This window comes from Macadamia integrifolia, unplaced genomic scaffold, assembly GCF_013358625.1.
Source record: "Macadamia integrifolia cultivar HAES 741 unplaced genomic scaffold, SCU_Mint_v3 scaffold_198A, whole genome shotgun sequence".
NCBI classification, from domain to species: domain Eukaryota; kingdom Viridiplantae; phylum Streptophyta; class Magnoliopsida; order Proteales; family Proteaceae; genus Macadamia; species Macadamia integrifolia.
In genome coordinates this window covers 452,291-471,286 of record NW_024870639.1, presented here as the reverse complement: position 1 = coordinate 471,286, position 18,996 = coordinate 452,291, and the positions used below count along the sequence as shown (strand labels likewise).

General features: G+C 39.0%; 1 protein-coding gene across 1 annotated transcript; it reads right to left on the bottom strand.

Annotated features, from left to right (window-relative positions):
• Window positions 1-49: 49 nt before the first annotated feature.
• On the bottom strand, window positions 50-17,408 carry LOC122071242 (DNA excision repair protein ERCC-1). The gene is made up of 9 exons (XM_042635565.1): window positions 17,025-17,408; window positions 16,781-16,940; window positions 16,119-16,222; window positions 9,168-9,267; window positions 8,865-8,941; window positions 8,559-8,658; window positions 8,325-8,396; window positions 7,838-7,906; window positions 50-836 (listed from the first exon to the last, which is right to left on the bottom strand). Exons 1-9 carry the CDS (start codon window positions 17,276-17,278, stop codon window positions 501-503), a joined length of 1,272 nt encoding a protein of 423 aa, XP_042491499.1. The 5' UTR covers window positions 17,279-17,408; the 3' UTR covers window positions 50-500.
• Window positions 17,409-18,996: the final 1,588 nt, after the last annotated feature.

Here is an 18,996-nt window from a genome sequence, read left to right as displayed (position 1 = left end):
ACATGAGTCATGAAACCGATTATCTGAACAGAAACAGAAGAGTCGGTACAGAGTGACAGATCATTAGAATTTTCATTACAGATAAATTTTGAATTTTATAATAAAGTACATAACAAAGGGATCCGAGAATCAAACAATGAATGGACTAGCCTAAGTTACATGCCAACAAAAGGCAGGTTAAGTTATCCACTTTGGTTTCACAAGGTGCATTTGGCCTACAGCTGGGTTAACTACGAACACTATTCACAAACAACAGTTAAGGACACAGACTGTCGGGCATCAAGTAGACTACTACAGATGGAGCTCCGACTGAATAGGCCCAGAAGCAAATCAACAATAGGAAACCTCGCAACGATCTCATATCTTTCAGTCGATAATTCATGCCAAGGAAGGGTGATTCTTCTTCTTGCTTCCTTGCAATTTCTCAAGTGCTGAACCCCTCAAGCTTACACAGAATGTATGTTCTGTCAAGTTCCATTCATTATCTAGAATATTTTACCTCAGCTTGCAGCCTCCTCATTTGGTTTCCTTTTTCGAGGTTTTTCGTTCGATGAAGCAACATCAAAATCTTCATCATTATGATCCACAATTTCTTCCTTCTTTTTACAAATTTTATCTGAATATTTGGCAAAAGCAGCACTCAGTGCTGATTTCATTATCAAATCAGGGTCTTTTTTCTTCTGCTTTGTTGCAATACATTCTTCCGCAGCTTCCACATCATTGTCTATTGAACTAGGTGCAGCAGCATCTTGGACAGGAGCTTCAGGAACAGCAGTGGGTCGGCTGAATGCAGAACGCTTGAATGGTTCATGGAATGTCTCATACAATCGTCTTACCTGAAAAAAAATTTGGCAGGACAGTCAAAAAGATGTATGCTCCATGGTTCAACTTCTATGACGGGTATTTGATACATGACACTACTTCCACCAACATTTGTCAGACTACCACAGGAAAAAAATGCTGGTGAAGTTAAAAGAGACAGGATTTTAACTGAAATGCCTCATAAAATGCTCCATAAAACAACACAAGTTTTTTTTGTCCCTTCTAATCATTTTATGATGAAAAGAAGGAATACATTATGGAAGGCCGGTTCTTGTCAAAGAGACAGGAAACAGAACCGTATCATGCCGCAAATAATCCCCTTCATATGCCCTCATAAGGCATACAGAACAGGATTTCAAATAAAGGGCGACATTTAACCAGCCCATCTACTTCCTGTTTCTTATTAAATGCCAGTTTGCACTTAGGAATACCAAATAGGCCCATTGGTTCCCTTGGGAAAAAGGGGCTCTGTATGCAATCGGGGATCGAATAATTGCATGTTTACGCTCCAGATGAAAGCGTTGCTAAGGGGCCTGGAGCGGCAAAGAAAGTTCTGCCGACTCATGGAATGATTCTTTCCCTCTTTCCCAAGGATTGAAAGCTTATGGATACTGTGGATACGGTAGCCCGTAAGAGAGTAATGCCTCTCAATCGAATAGGTCGTACCAATTTGCCGTGTATGGCACAAACGATAAATAAAGGAGCTCAACTACCTAGACACTGTGATCACTGGAAACGGACAAATCCTCCCCGTCACCCATTGGTAAGGTTGGCCGCTTTCCAATGTCTTGTCCGAATAAGAACCTTCATCACCTCACTAGAAAGTCTTGAGTACCACTTTCAAAAAACCCTTGGCCGGACACTTTGGCACAGCCCTGAAAAATCCTACCTTTACCTAATGCTTGGGTTTGTTACCAGTGGAAATGGCCCTATACTGGAATGGTGGAACAGGATTCACATAGACAAACTCTAAGTAATCGGCTAAGGCTTAGTGAGTTGAAACTCTCAATGTCTTGAGAGTACTGGATTTTGCAGGTTATTAACCTTAAACTGCTGCATCAGGTTTTATTTATGGTTTATATGCAGTTGAGTTGACACTGCGTGATTATGTTGAAGGATAAAAAACAGGTCATGTTTGTTTCACTTCTTATTTATTTCTAAGTAGGTTATGTGCATGTTTATCAAACAGGTCATGTTGCCCATTGCCGCCCATTGCCACCCATTGATGCAATCTCGGGTTCGAAAACTCCGTTTGGGATCGTTATGGGCGCACCCAAGTGCCTAATCAGGTCAATGTGTAATAGTGGCAATCTGGAAATTTACCAGATTTCTTAAGTGTTTACTTGGCAGGTAAAAGAGAAAAGGAGATAAAAGGGTACAGGAATTATTGAACAGGGGTAAACTTTGAACAAAATAAATAAAAGGATATGACTAAGAAAGTAGGGGAGGATGATATTGGAAATCAACTTTAAAAGACAATATCGTGTAGGGATGGGGGAGGGGGGAGGGGGAGGGGGGAGGGGGTCGTCTCCTACCTCTAGACGCAAACCAGGTGGCGGGAACCAGCAGCAATACAAAGGAGAGAACTCCTTTGTCAAAGCTCTAACGGTTCCACAATTTTGGGGCCTTTCTCAACCACAAGCCCTGTTGATTCCAAGTGGTAGTCAAACGAAACAGCAACTAACAACCTAAAGAAAGTTTTCACAAATTACAGGAGGCAGTTGGGAGGAAATAGATTTATTTGCAGAGTACCAACTTACAGCAGGGGTGGTTCTAGGGCTTATATTCTAGGGCTCAAGTCACCTTTAAAGGGGCTTCCTTCACTCCAAATCTCAGAGTGGAGGGACAAGGAGCAGAGAGATCAGGAGCAAGCACGGAGAAACTATGGTACCCCACTAGAACAGAAAACCAATAGCAATGGGAAAGGGGATTAGCAGGAAAATAAATAAGAGACCAGAAGCAAGGATGATAGAAAGTAGGGAGTAACAAGGAGAATAGAAGAAAAGAAGTGAAGAAATTGAATAGATCTTACGGAAGGGAGGAAGAACCAAGTCACCAACAGTATCAAACTGCGGAGGTAATGCTCACGCAAGACAGAAACTCATAGCAATCCAGTAATAATTCAGTTCTCTGAAATCTCCATCGTAGAGCACACGTACAACTACAAACTCAACATTATCCCAGCTTAATGAGGTCAGCTATATGGATCTGCGCAAAAACAAAAAAAAGAGAAATGAAAAATAAAATTGAAAGAAAGGAGCACAACACCAGCAAGTAAGGAAAATCTCAGCTGAATGGGGTCGGCTACATGGATCCTTGCCCTCCAATCGGCTTATCTAAAGTCACACTTGGGACAAGACCCAAACTATGCAAGTCATTCCTCACTACTTATCCTATGGTCATTGTAGGTCTACCCCTAGCTCTTTTAGCTCCTTCAATTGGAATCAAATCACTCCTTACTAGGGCATCCCTAGGCCTCCATTAAATGTGGTCATACCACCTCAAATGACTTTCTCAGAGTTTGTCATTGATCGAGACAACTCCCAAATCTTTTGTCATTGATCGAGGCAACTCCCAAATTAGTTGTAATACGTTCACTTTATCCTTCCTAGTTTTGCCACACATCCATCTTAATATCCTCATCATTTCTACACATAACTTCTCTATATGACACTTCTTAACTGCCCAACATTCCGCTCCATACATTATAGCCGCTCATACAACAATCCTATAGAATTTTCCTTTAAGCCTTAATACGTCTGTCGCACAAAACTATGGCGCACATCTCCACTTTAATTCCTTGTGAAACATCATCTTCTATCTCACCATTATTTATGGTTGACCTTAGATATCTAAATTAGTCACTTTGCATTATCTCTCTCCTCAATTTTCACCATATTATTATCCATCATAGTGAGATTAAGGTTACACATCATATACCCCGTCTTTGATCTACTAATCTTAAAACCTCTTATTTCCAAGGTTGATCTCCATAGCTTCAACTTGGATTTAATCCCTACTTTTGTTTCATCCATCAAAACAATATCATCAGTGAAGAACATACACCACAAAATGATGCAGATACGTACTCGTGGAACGATCCATACCCAACTGTGTTTCCGAACAAAGATGAACCAAATCCATATTGGTTTGGGGTCTAGTAGGATTTTAGGAATTTATCTTATTTAGGAAGATTGTCTTGGATTTTATTTTATTCACTTTATTTTAGCAAGTTAGGTTCACATAGGATTTAGAGAGTCGGTTTAGAGCTTGTTTTCTTTTATAAATTGCTTCCTAGTTTAGGATAGCTTCTATTTCAGTTGATTTTCTATTTTTGTCTTTTATTTTTATTTTAAATTGGTTGTAACTAATAGACAAATCAGAATTGAAGAATGAATTAAGAATTGGTTTGAGTGTGTGCCTATGTGGCCTGGCAGCTTTTGGCTGTGTGCTCCCCCCCCCCCCCTTCTTGTGCGATTCCCCTCTCTCCCCTACAACTCAGAGTTTTTCTCAAGGATTTCTTCCCTACCCTATCAGCCCTCCATCAACTTAGTATCAGAGCCGAAGGGTCCTTCCTTCGTTCTCTCCCTATTCCACTTTCTTTCCTAACCCATCTCTGTCTTATCGTCTCCCTCCTTCATTGCTTGCTGGAAAACAACAGCAGCAGAGAAGCCAAAAAAAAAAATGAATCTGTTGCAAAACAGAGAAGTCGGAATGCTACCTACTAAGGTTGAGTAACCCAAAAAATATTTATATCACTGCTGCAAACAGAGAAGCCGAACCAGAACCTCCACGAACCTCTTTTTCTTTCCCAAAATCTCAATCAAGACACCCTCTCCAGGGTTTTGCAAAAAAAAAAAAAAAAAAAAAAAGAGAGTGAGAGATACCAAAAGAAGTGAAGAAGAACATACCTGGTTCGAACCACCACCACCGTCACAGTTGAAGTCACCATCCTTGATCGCCAGCTTCCTCTTAGACAGTAGAACCCATTGAACCCCTGCTGGTTCCATTGCTTTCGTCTCCAGGTTGAAGAATACCTCCCCTTGTTGATAACGACTGCACCCACACAACTCCTATGTCCCTTCCTTTAATTCTTTTTTTGTTTATTTCCCATAATACCCCTTCCCATTCTCTTTTATCCCTTTCTATCTTATTTTTTTACTTGCTTCCAAGTATACCCCTACCCCCACACGTGATATCCCTGTGGTTTAATTGAACTTTGAATATTTACTCTCCTGCCATCCTCATCTCAAGTTCCATTTATTTACACTTTTGCCATCTTGTTCTAAAATTCCATTTAATTACTTTTTTCCATCCACCCTTTGCTTTAAGTGTTCTCTTGCCATAGTGGGTCCATAGTGATTTGGAATAGCAAACCTAGCCGATGGATCCCAACCTTTTATTGGATATCCATCAACAAATGCAATTGATACGAGAGACGCTCGATGAGATTCAACAATATTGCACGAACATCAAAGGCCAAGCATACTCTACCTTCGACTACGTGATCTCAGCCATTGAGCAATAGGTAGACGAGCCAGAAGATGAGTCACCAATGGTGGAAGATGAGATGGCATCATCAGAAGTTGAAAATCAACTTGTGGAAAAATTTAAATCGGTTGATCTCTTCAATGAACCGATTGATTTTATTTTTCTAAGTCATTATTCAACAATGAACTTCGCGTCATGGATTTCATACATTCGATTGGTTGGTTTTGATGGTGACTTCATACAGGCAATGATGGATACTGATCGATTGGTGTTGATTCTCCCGTTCTACAAAACTCGTCCACGAGTTTTTCTCAACACCGGGGGAATTGATACAGATACGCACTCGTGGAGCGATCCATACCCATCTGGGTTTTCGGACAAAGATGAACCAGATCCATATTGGTTTTGGGTCTAGTAGGATTTTAGGAATTTACCTTATTTAGCAAGATTGTCTTGGATTTTATTTTATTCACTTTATTTTAGCAAGTTAGGTTCGCATAGGATTTAGAGAGTCGGTTTAGAGCTTGTTTCCTTTTATAAATTGCTTCCTAGTTTAGGATAGCTTCTACTTCAGTTGAGTTTCTATTTTTATGTCTTTTATTTTTCCTTTAAATTGGTTGTAACTAATAGACAAATCAGAATTGAAGAATGAATTAAGAATTGGTTTGAATGTGTGCATGTGTGGTCTGGCAGCCTTTGGCTGTGTGCTTCTTCTCCCCCCTGGCTCTTGTGTGATTCCCCTCTCCGCTGCAACTCTAAGTTTTTCTCAAGGATTTCTTCCCTACCCCTATCAGCCCTCCATCACAAAACCTCGTCTTGAATTCTCTTGGTTAATTTCATGATAAGTGCAAACATATAGGGCTTGAGGCCGATCCCTGATGTAACCCAATCGTAATTGGGAATTCATTGCCTTGACCTCCCACATCTCACACTAGTCACCACGCCCTCATACATATGTTAATTATATCCACATATTTACTCGACGCCCCTCTCTTCACAAGAACATGCAGGATTTTCTAAGTCAATAAAGACCATATCGAGATCCTTCTTGTAGGCTCTATATATTTCCATGAGCCTCATCAATATGTAAATAGCTTCTACCATGAATCTACATTACATAAAACCAAATTAGTTCTCCAAGATATGAGTCTCATCTCATACGGGCTTCAATGATCTTCTCCTATAATTTCATAGTATGACTCATTAGTTTTATACTTCTATAGTTATTGCAACTTTGAATATCACCTTTATTTTGTAGATCAGAACTACAATGCTTCTCCATTCATCTAGAATTTTCCTTACGTTCATAATCTTGTTAAAAAGATTGATTAACCAAGATACCCCACATACTCCTAGGTTCTTCCACACTTCTATTGGGACCCCATCTGGACATAATGATCCTTGAGTATACGTATATAAAAGAAAATAAAACTTCTAAAAATAAGAAACTAATTCTAAATAGGAAACTAAAACTAAGTACTAATATACAACTATGTGGCTATATAGCTATCTCCTAAAATAAAAAGATGACAATCTACCTATCTATCCCAATAAAGGAAATAAATACTACCAAGCCCCTTTGGACCAAGGTTGGGCCTGTTCCAACTTCCATCTCGGCTTGGGCTTCTGTAGAGGGTTGTGCCAATCCAAACATGTCAATATTACTGCATCACCCCTACTACCAGGATAATCCTTGGGTGCTCCTGACACAGAATACTAATTCAGTTTATGTAAATGTGGTCCTAAGCACTGCAGCATACAGAAAATTTCTTTATTGAGATAACAAACGGCAAATTTTCAGCATGGCAATTTTTCATGCTTTTGGTATCCAGGCCTTTGGCCTGACTAGTCATGCGGGCCCATACTGACCCCACAACCGCATGGACTAGGTCATACCGGGGTAATGAGAATCATTCAACTTTCACCGAAAGCAATGAAGAGAAGTAGAGAACTAAACACCCCGTGTGAGTATCCCCAAGGAGATAAAAGGAGTCAAACTCAAAAGCACACGCTTCCTAAGGCGAAAGTCCCTTGGCAACTCCGCTACCTCCTTGGGGTTCATGCATATTTACTTTCAAAGACGGAACAAAATTCTTTTCTACATACAGGAAAAGTTTTGGCATGTAATTGTCCAAAAAGCAAGACAAATGCAATCTAAATTAATAACTTAATATATATTAGTATAATAAGATATATATAAAGAAAACAAATCTGTACCGGTGTACTCTACAGTCTACAATTTCAATAAAATAACATTTTCCCAGATTTTTTTTTTTTCTTTTTGGGTTCTCACCAAAACTATTGAGTTGTACAGAAAATAATAGATACCAAGAATAACACTTCAAACTTTGCATATTCTAATTAACTAAAGAGTCCAACTACTTGCTTGTTCACTACATTCCAGATATTTCTCCATCATCATTCATCTAACACATTTAAACCCCCTAGGACAAAAAGAAAAATGCCAAATAAATGGCTGGAAAGGCTTGAAGGAGCTAATACAAAAGTGCAGTAATAAATTTACCTTGTGTTCACCTATGCCTGGGCATCGAGCAAGGTCTTCCATGGATGCATCCATGATGCGGGAAAGAGACTGCAATGAAACATCAAACCTGAGTAAAAAATCTGAAGCTGAAATACAAAGAACCAAGAAGAAATGTGGAGCTCCTTATGTCATAAAGTAACAGCCATTGCAGGTCAAGACATAACATCACCAAATTAAAAAGATGGTAAAGATAAAGTTATCAACCACAAAATATTTTCCTTCCAATGCAACAAAATTTTATTAGGTAAAAGAACAAGGAAATACAAACGTGAGAAGCCAGGACTTGACTCCAGACCTTAACTGGAAAACCCAAAAACGTGAAAAAAGGGCTATGTCCTCATAAATGTTGAAAAGAGCAACATAGCCTAAAAGTGCAATCAACTGAGGCCACATTCAGATCATAGATAACTGATATGTACGCAAAGTCAGCAATTATGAATGTTCTGATGCAAATCAGTACCCTTACCCCAAAATTAGAACCAAGAGTAACAACATCAGTCTTGTTAACACGTCGAACCGCTGTAAGGGAATGATGCAACTGCCACCAAAAATTGGAAGAGAGAAAAAAAAAGATCAGTCTCAGTGGAGTCATTCTATAATGCTCTCAAACTGAGAAAGAGAGCATAGTTCATGTAAGATATTTCATGTGGGATAAGAAATTCATCACAGAATAAGTTACAAAACAATAATGGATAAATACCCGAGATAAATAGTCTGTATCTGTTTGCCCTTGAATAATGTCTGCAGGCTTGTTTTCATAAACTTTTATGGTCTCCAAATATCGACCACATTCCTCCAAACTAGAAAATACCAGGAAGCCATCAAGAAAGAAATAAAAGCTGTTCTCTAATGGATTTAAAATCAAGGAGAGATGATGTAAGTTCAGCATAAAAGTAATGAGCCAAGATATAGAGAAGAACTTGGGGGAAACAGAAAAAGTTGCTTAATATCTCATCTTTGGGCATCAATACGTTCACCATACTAAGAAATAGAAATTGCTTGGTACCTCCACCCACATAGAAGAGTGCAATCATGAAGCAGAGCTGTCCTTGTAACTTCAAGTAGAGGCTTGACTACATCCTCCTGAAATAAAGGATAAAAGTGAAAATATCATATAATTGTTCCGTGCATGTTAAAAAAGAGCAACCCAGTGCACGAGGCTCCCGCAACTACAGGTTTGGGAGGGGCAAATGTACGCAGCCTTACCCCCTGCTTCACAGGAGAGGCTGTTTCTAATCACTCTATGCATACCCAATCATAAAATGGACTGAAAGGAATAGAAAGTTAATAGAAAAGCAGGACTGCATACCACATCGACATGACAAAGAACCACACGGAGCTTGAAGTTCTTCTGCAGCTCCCTTATTCGATAATAGAGATAATCTGGATGAAGCAGATGATACCGTAGACTGCAGCAAATGGTAATTAAAAACAGTTATTACATAATTTATAACCTACAAAATTCTCTTCCTGATGCAGTGGCGTTGATGTGGATGGACCGGCATGACCCACTGTGGAAGCCTATGCCGAGACAAAACTGGCCCAACCCGGCTTTTTGGTCCAAGAAGGGTTGATAGGATTTATTGCTACGTTGGGGGATAACATGTAATCATCTCTTTTATTTATTTTGTTCTATTTTGGTACAAAGTCGAATACGTAGGAAGGTAGCTCTTTTGCAGTTTTTCCTAGTTTGAGACTATTTATATTTCTGTTTTAGATACATAGGAGCCTTTTGCTTATTTTACATGCATCATGCACTTATCATGGATTTTAGTTTAGTATGGAAAAAGAGGGTTGAGATTTACCGATTGCTTACTGTGCTTCTTTGCGGTGAGATTGGAGGTTGTGTAGTTTCATCTCCTTCCTTTCCTCATCTTTCCTGCTTTCAGTTCCCTTCCCTCCCAGGAATTTTCATTCTTCTCTCCCTATTTCATTCCTGTTTCTTGCTCTTCTCCCTTTTTTGTTTTCTGCTATTCACTCCCTCAAACCTTTCCCGGTACCCTGCTCTAATTGTACCACCACTCCCTTCACATTGTTCTATCTCTCTCACTTCTTCTTCTTTCCCCTTTGTATTCTGGGTGTCTGATTGTCTCCCTAGGGCGACTCAATCCCTGGGTTCCCATCACAAAGCCCTCCTCTTCTGTAATGGTGAACCTGCAATCAGGTCTGGGCACGACTCTTCTGCCAGGAGGGGTTTTTCAATTGACCCTTTGTTGGATTTCAGAAACTATGGATTAGCAACCTCCATCCAAAATTTCAGACCATTTGAAGGTCATAGCAGAGAGATCTCTCTCAATTGGAACAAGACCGAGTCTCGCTGGTTTATTTCCTTTAGGCCGTTTGTTTGACGGATAAAAAGGGGTGGGAAACTTTTGAATTGGGTCTCACATATTGTGAGTTGGGTTGACAAGGAAATGAAATAATGGAATACGTAATTTTTAGTGGGGTCCCCCAGAAAACAACTTTTCCATGAAGTCCTACCAATTTTGATAGGACTTTGAAAGTGAATGGGGTGGGAAAATTTAACTACCACATCAACAGACAACAATTATGCATTAAATGACCTTGTCTAATAAGTTTCCCACCCCAACAAACAAACAACCAAGGTTTTTGGTATTTTGAGGAAAATCCCTTTTTTCCTTTTCCTCTTTTTTCCATCAAACAAGCTGGGCCTTAGAGTCATTAGGTTGAATAAGATACTATTAAGTCCATAGAGCTGATATTACCATGATGTTCTTCCTTTGTTAAATTGATCCAGCAAGTTGTTTGACATTCTTGTGGACCCATAGCAACCTATAATCACTAGGTTGCACCGCTTCTCTATATCTGGATTCAGAACAAAATGATATCAAAAGTGGGGGTCAAATAATGGTTATGAGTTAAGCTAGCTAAAATAGAGTTATATCAGCTTAATTTAGAAACAGGTCCAAAATAAGTTGAAGTTCACCACTTGGTAGTTAACACTTTAACACCTTTTTGTAAGACTACATTCAAGTTTCAACTTCCATTCCCTTTTAACTAGTAATTAATTACAGAAAGATGAGCAGGGTACACCCTGGCCGATCTCAGGAGCAGCCTCTCAATTACAAAGAGCTAACCCGACATTAGTCCAATTGGTTTCCTTGGTGTAAGTCGCTCCAAACTAGAAATAATCTATTACAAGTCTACAATGAACATCATCCAATAATGAGGTCTATACCCGATAAACTACCATTTCTGTCTCATTTTCTATCACATCTAAGGCCTTCACCTTCCCCTACCCCCTTCTCCTCCCCCAATCACTCAAATATCTTATTTCACACCCACTATAAACACTATCCTACTTCTGAAGGAAAAAGATCCCAAACCACTCTGACCCTGTTTGATGATGGAGTTCTCACCTATAAACACATGGTTTGCTCCAAAGGCATTATAGACCTCCAGTAGACTCCAAGTGAGCAACAACATTGCAATGTGGCAGCAGTTCTAGAGTATCTTCCTCTTCTAAGTTACAAATCCCACATTTGGAAGCATGTGAATCCCTCACTTACAAGGTCCGAATTGTCAAACTTGTCTAACGATGACAAGTCACATATAAACAAATAAACTTTAGATGGCACCAGCGAATTCCACATCACCTCCTAGGGAATTACCCTATGTACCACCAAATCATTTAAACATAATTCAGGAAAAGAGCCTCTATCTTCCAAGGCCCTTGAATTTCAAAGAAATTGCTACAATGTGAGGGTATCAAAATTAACGCTTTGGCTTCAGTTTGTGTTTTTTAGAAACTGAACAGATTGATCAACTGACCGACTGAAAACGAAACTGAACCTGAAAAACCAATTAAAAAACAATTTTCAATTATTTATTTATATATATTATGTATATATGTATATTGGAAAACCAATAGTGGACCGATAAGAACCTGTTAAGGAAAACCAGAACCGAAATAAAACTTCACATTAATGGTTGGGCTTTGGCTTAGCCCAATACATGCCTAAAACTGATTCAACATGACTAAAACCAGGCCAAACTGACCGATTCATACCCCTACTTCAATGATTCGGATCACAAGTGCATATTCAATGGATGTTGGGCCCACCATAAATCTGAGTAGAACTGGTGTAGATGCACACCCATGGACCGATCCAAACCCATATGGGTATCCAGACAGAGATGAACCGGATCCAATTTGGGTCTTTGACCAGTAGGACCTTTAGGATTTTATTTCTATTCTCATGTAATCTTTTATTTTTGGTAACTTAAGTAGGAGATAGCTACTAGGATTTAGTTTCCAATTAATTTGAGTTTCCGAAATTAGAATAGGTTTCCTTTAATGTTGGTTTTCTTTTACTATTTAAATGCATGTAATGTTCAATTAAAGAACAGATTGAGAAGATGAATTGAGTTTGAATGTTTGACAGCCTGAGGGTTGTGTGTGTGATTCTTCTTCCCCCCTCCCCCTTCTTTGTGCGACTTCTCTCCCTCTCCCCTGCAACTTTGAGCATCTCAAGGATTTCTTCCCTTCCCCTACCAGCCCTCCATCAACTTAGTATCAGAGCCGAAGGATCCTTCCTTCGTTCTTTCCCTGTTCCCCTTCGTCCTCCCCATTATTCTGTTCAGTTCTCTGCCAAGACTGACCACCAAAAAAATAAATATCCCTTTCTCCTTGGTTTCCTACCGAAACCCAATCTCACCCTGTAACTGTCAATCAAACTCTTCCCCTCCCTTTAGGGTTCTGACAGCAGCAGCAGCAACAAAAAAAAATCCCCTAACCCCCCCTTCGTAATTCCTTCAATTGAGCCCCCTCGTCTTCAGGGTTCTGCCGAGTGAAAAAAAAAAAAAAAGAAAGAGCAGAGCAGTAGACAGAGAAGATAGAACCAGAAGGAAAAACAGAAGGAAGCGAAGGTAGAAGAAGAGAAGAGGCAGCGAGAGGCAAGATTGAACCAATAAAAAAAAAAGCAGACATACCTAGTTCCCAGTCTACCCGCTGCATGTCAACTTTCTTCATTGCGAAGTCCCCGCTGCTGATCACAACCTCCATGGAAATCACAATCCATTGTTGAATTTGAAGATCCCTGGGCTTCTGCCTGTACTTGCCGCAGCCAAAAAAGACCCCTGGATCTCTCCTTCCTCGCTGGCTTCCGTGGTTCGACCAAGAAGCAAAACTCCTCACTACCCCTTCTGTCGGTTAGCAGTAACCCCTTTCTTCCCAACGATTTCTTTTTGTTCTTTTCTTTCCTTCATTCTTCTAATTTTCCAGTATTGCCCCTCTATCCTTCCATTATTCCTAGTTATCTTTCTTTCTCCCTTATTTCCAAGTTTACCCCTCCCCTTTTATGAGTTGAAGTCTTTTGTATTTTTATTTGAACTTTCAAATCACTACCATTGACTTAAAGATTTCAACTTAATTGTCATTCTGCCATCCCCTTTAAACTTACATTTAATTACTCTTCTATCATTTTTCCCTTTGCCTTAAGTGTTCACATGCCATAGTGGGTCCATAGTTATTCCAAAGAGGAAACTTGACCGATGGATCTAGATATTTTATTGGATATCCATCAACAAATGCAACTGATACGAGAGAAGCTCGATGAGATTCAACGACATTGCATGGACATCAACACCCAAGCACACTCTACCTTCAACTATGTGATCTCAACCATTGAGCAATAGGTAGACGAGCTAGAAGATGAGTCACCAATGGTGGAAGATGAGACACCAGTGGTGGAAGATGAGATGGCATCATTGGAAATTGAAGATCAACTTGTGAAAAATTTTAAATCGGTTGAACTCTTCAATGAACCGATCGATTTTATTTTCCTGAGTCACTACTTCACCAATGAACTTCGCAACGTGGATTTTATAGCATTCGATCATGGTTTCAATGGTGAGTTCATACAAGCAAGGATAAATGTTGATTGATTGGTGTTGATTCTCCCATTCTGCAAAACTCGTGGACGAGTTTTTCTCAACACTATAGGAGTTGATGTAGATGCACACCCATGGACCGATCCAAACCCATCTAGGTATCCCGACAGAGATGAGCCAGATCCAATTTGGGTATTTGACGAGTAGGATCTTTTAGGATTTTATTTCTATTCTCATGTAATCTTTTATTTTTGGTAACTTAAGTAGGTGATAGCTACTAGGATTTAGTTTCCAATTAATTTAAGTTTCCAAAATTAGAGTAGGTTTCCTTTAATGTTGATGTTCTTTTACTATTTAAATGCATGTAATGTTCAATTAGAGAACAGATTGAGAAGATGAATTGAGTTTGAATGTTTAGTGTCCTCAGGTTAAATAGAAAGGATGTGACCAGGGAGCATTTCAGTGTCATTACCGCCTCATGTACGCTTGTACAGTACTCAGCCAGAAATTAAGTCACACAGCTGGTTTCCCTACATATATGCACCAACTTGGTTGTCTCATCTTTGATGTTTTGATGCCCCATCCTCTGAATAATAGTGAACAGTGTTGAATTTACCAAGAGAATAGGAAACAGTACTTGTCTTTTCCAAATGTTTTAGCTGCGAAAACATTACATTTCTTGAAGCAAAGTATCCCATTCAAGCAAAAGAGAATAGGTATCAAAAACATCTAAAAAACTTAGTGAACTTTGTAGATTTCTTGGTTGACTGTTTATTACATTTTTTTACATCTGCAGAAATGGCAGGACCAAAATTATGATGCTCATGAACTTCGACACTTGGAAATATCATTTTTAACTGAGCCTCCTAAGTCTGCACCAAGTTAGAATGAAATTGTGGGTATATTGCTAAGATTTTTGAAAGGGAGATAAGGAAACAAAGTTAGTGAATATGCATCATATGCAGAGAAGGGGTGACCTAGACTATATCTTTTTTCAGTTTCGATAGAGAGTTGATGTTCCACATATAGTTCATCTCTACACTTAACCAACTATGAGGCTTTTCTACACTGTACCAAGTAACCAAATGGAATGACATCATTCAGTTGCCCATTCTTATAACTATTTAAGTTAATCAAATCATCCCGCAAAGAGGAAGGCTAGCACCACAAACAAGGTGGGGCTAAGAACTCTATGAATCACCCATCCACTTAAAAGCGGGTCTTAAAATTTCTACTTTTCACGTTCACATTTTGTAAAGCCCACGTGTGGTGGGAAGGGAGGTCAAGGACTTCAAGTCCTACCCATTGATAGTACTATCATTTCTCTCCATCAAATGGTGTAGGTACCCCAAGTGCTCAGTTTCCTCTTTCTGTTTTCATACTTAGCATCAAGCACTTTTTCAAATTATTGAGTTCCTAATAACTACTATCTAAAAAATAATTCTTCAATTAAAAGGCTCTTCAAATCCAAAAACAATGACCTATAACATGAGAATTTTTCAAGTATTTTGGTGATCTTTATCAGATCTCAAGAACCAGCTCTCCCCTTCTGCGTCTCTTGCAAGTATCAAATTGACATGCATGTGCTATAAACATTGGCTTTGATCCTAGCTCTTATATTTCTTTCACCACCCAACCCTAATGATCTATGCCATGAAAAGCTACTATGTTTGAGCCAATAGCATCACTCCATTTCCAAACCACCAATTATGGAATGTTCATCTCTCAAAGTCTTATCCCAAGCCGATTACCTCCTTCAGACCAAGTTGTAGTCTACCATGTGAAGCTTATGTTCCCTTGTTTCCCATGCCACACGATATCCATCATGTTACTCCAATTTTCTGCCACAGAAACAGGCTTTATGTAGATTGACAGAAAGAGGTAGATTCAGTGTTGTACTTTTAACTAAAGACCTTTGGATGGGTATATGACCCCCATTGCCATTCCCAAATATGCTTTGAGATTCTTTTAATCTAACAACCCATAGCACAAGTGCCTTAGTTCTAGAACACTCCGCTTTTCTTCTCAAATGCTCCGCACCACCAGGAATTCACCTCTTGCCTAGATAGTTCTCAGCCCTTATCAAGGGTAAAGTACCAACTACAGATTCATGCTTCTCAATTTTCCCCCAAAACATTTTATTCAAACCCAGTGGATTCAGTCAAACTGTCTCAACTTAACAAAGCAACCAGTATAATTTCAGGGGTAGCCTACATGAGCACAACTCGTGGTGACCTCATCTAACTTAGGCAGTACCCAAGTTAGTCATATTAATTTCATGGGATCGTCAACACTAGGCCAGTAACTGATTCTTTAACTTGTATAGAAGGATTAACAGAAGAAGTGCATAAAATTGAGCATTCAATTCAAGTGTACGCAGAATTAAAAATGGCTTAGAAGTACAGACCTCAAATACAGAGCACATGAGTTCTGGCCCAGCAAATAATCACAAACAACATCTGCAAACATCCATCTCACGTTTCGGATATGTTTCAATAAGGGGTTTCCTTTCTGTGCAACCCAGAAAACAGGAAAGTCAAGCTATGAAGTATGAAATTTAAGAAGAACTACAAATACATCAAATTGAGTACCGACTTTAAGGAAAAGAAAAAAATATATATGTCAAAACCCTCAAACTGCTACGGCAGCTTTAACATTCCATGAGAGACAGAGAGAGAGAGAGAGAGAGAGTGAGTGCATTGAAAAAATCCAGCCTTAAACAGCTTCAGAATAGATAATTTCCATGTTCTCTAATTTATAAAAGAAGTTGCTTTTATTTTCTAGCAACATACCTAGGGAACCCTAGTACATATCTAGAACTAGTAAGAGCTACAATCCATATTAGACACGAAAAGTCACGCTAACAATGAACTTTTTACTAGACAGTTGGCCTTCCCCTCCCTGCCAACATCCGCCCGAGCCCCCAACGCTTCGATTTTCGTAAATACAAACAAAACGAAAGCTTGCAAAGATTAAAGTCATTTTTTTCATATGAAATTCCATAGATTAAAGTCATAAAAACAAAATGGACCCTACCCAGTACCATATCATACCAGAAAGCATACTAACCTGCCGATGGCTTACAAGAATAGCATTGCGATTCTGAACAGAAACATGTGGTGAAGAAGAAGAGGGAACAGAAGCAGAAATTCCACCACCACCACCAACGGCAGCCGTAGCAGAAGATGAAGAAGAAGGAGGAGCTTCTGCTTGTGCAATTTGGCTTTGGCTACAGGAGAAAAAATTGCAGAGCATGTCAGTTTCAAACAGACAACCAGAAATCTAATTTCCTAATAATATGTCAAGAGTCTACCTAGAAGTGTCGTTATCAGCCCTCAGCGAAGGCTGTGGTGGTTCAGGTGGAGCTGTGTAGAATTCGGTGTTCTTTAAGAAAGAAAAGGCTTCAGAGAATGAGGAAGAGGGACGGAAGAGGGAAGGAGGAGGTTTTGGCTGAGAAATCTCGAAGACCTCTTCGTGTGTAGGGATCCTTATAACAACAGAGCTCTTATTATTTCTCTTCTCATCCTCCATTGTTTGTTTCAGCTGCCGCTCCTCTTCGCCCTCCATTTTCGCTTCTTCTCATCCAATTCTTCGCTTCCCTTACTTTTTCTCCTTGATTTCAGAGTTTTGGAAGATTCTCTTCCTTGAGAGATTCGGAATAAGCAAATCGATCTCTCTACCTCTCTGGAAAATAATCCTCTATTTTTCTCATCCCTGTTTTTCCTTATTTTGCTATCTACAGAACGCGACACGTGGACAATTTTAAGATCAACGCACTAGATGTAATAATTCTCACCCAATCTTGACCGTTGATCTCTTTATTGTCCACATGTCGCGTTCTGGTAACAAAACAAGAAACAATATGAATGAAAAAAATAAAGGATTTTGATACCTCTCGCGCAGTCGCGCTCGCTTTCTGAAACAGGATTACGTAACTCTTTGACAAAAGCCGAACCGGGTAACAAGCTGTAGAGGACGCGGGCTCCAGTTTGGTTCGATTCAATTTGGTTTTGTTGTATGCTCCTAGAAAAGAAGTCCACGATGGAAGTCTGGAACCCAAAGAAGTGTCTTTTTTTTTTTTTTTTTTTTTTTTTGGGGTTTGGGGCGGTGGTGTGGGTGAACAACCCACTGACAGGTTTAGGCCTTTAGGGGGTTAATTAATGTGAGGAATGAGGATAAAATAAAAAAAATTAAAATAAATTAAATAAATAAAATAAGATTTTCAAAATAATTTAGAAGTGATTTACCATTATTTAAAGAATGTATATTTTATAAACAATTAGACATGTATAGAATTGATAAGATTTAACTCAAGGGGGTAGCGCAGTTGGTGAGTAATGAACTTGGTACGAGCTGTAAATTCGGAAGTCTTAAGTTCAACTCCCGCTCGAAACACATTGGGTCACTCACATGGGGTGTTTAGTGCTCTTCACTGCTTTTAGTGAAAGTTGAATTATTCTCATTTAACTCTGGTATGACCCTATCTCTACGGTTATGGGGTCAGTATGGGCTTGCGGGACTAGCCAGACCTTCGTTAATAAATAAAATAAAATAAATAAATAATTGATAGGATTTATCCTCGTCAAAAAAAAAAAAGAATTAGGCATGTCACGAGCTTACGATAAATTAGCAGCATACATCATATCAGTATACACCAATCATAGGATTGGACACAGGAGGGCAAGGGAGTTTTATCTAAGGAGAGAAGAGAGGAGAGAAGATGGCACATGCAAAGCACCCTGACGATGTACCCAATCCTTTCCCAAAAAACATTGTGTCATACCAAAAGGCTACAAAAGTAAGTTATGACTTTTTTTTTCCTAACCTTTGGTACAATAAGATTTTCTCATTTTAAAAAATTATTGAAATCGAAAATTTGTTGAATACTGATGGATAACCTCAAATTAAAAGGATATTGACAATACATAAGGAGACACTTTTTAATTTTGCTTCAAAATTTATAAGTGACCAAACCAAATTTCAACCCTCTCTATATATATCAATTAGAGTTACCATATCACCTTGTCACATGAAAAGAAAAAATAGATGGACCATGGAATGCCTTTCATAGTTTCGCCATGTAATGAATCATTTTCATAACAAAAATGGTAAAAGGTTCCACCATACCAATGCTAGAGGCCCTTTTATGAACCAACTATTGGAATTATTAGACTCCTTTGATGGGTCATATGTAAAATTTTATGGGTCATCTTATGGACGAAATTTAGCTATTGTCCGGGATTGCAGCCACCTATGGCAATCAAAGATATGGAATCTAAAAAGAC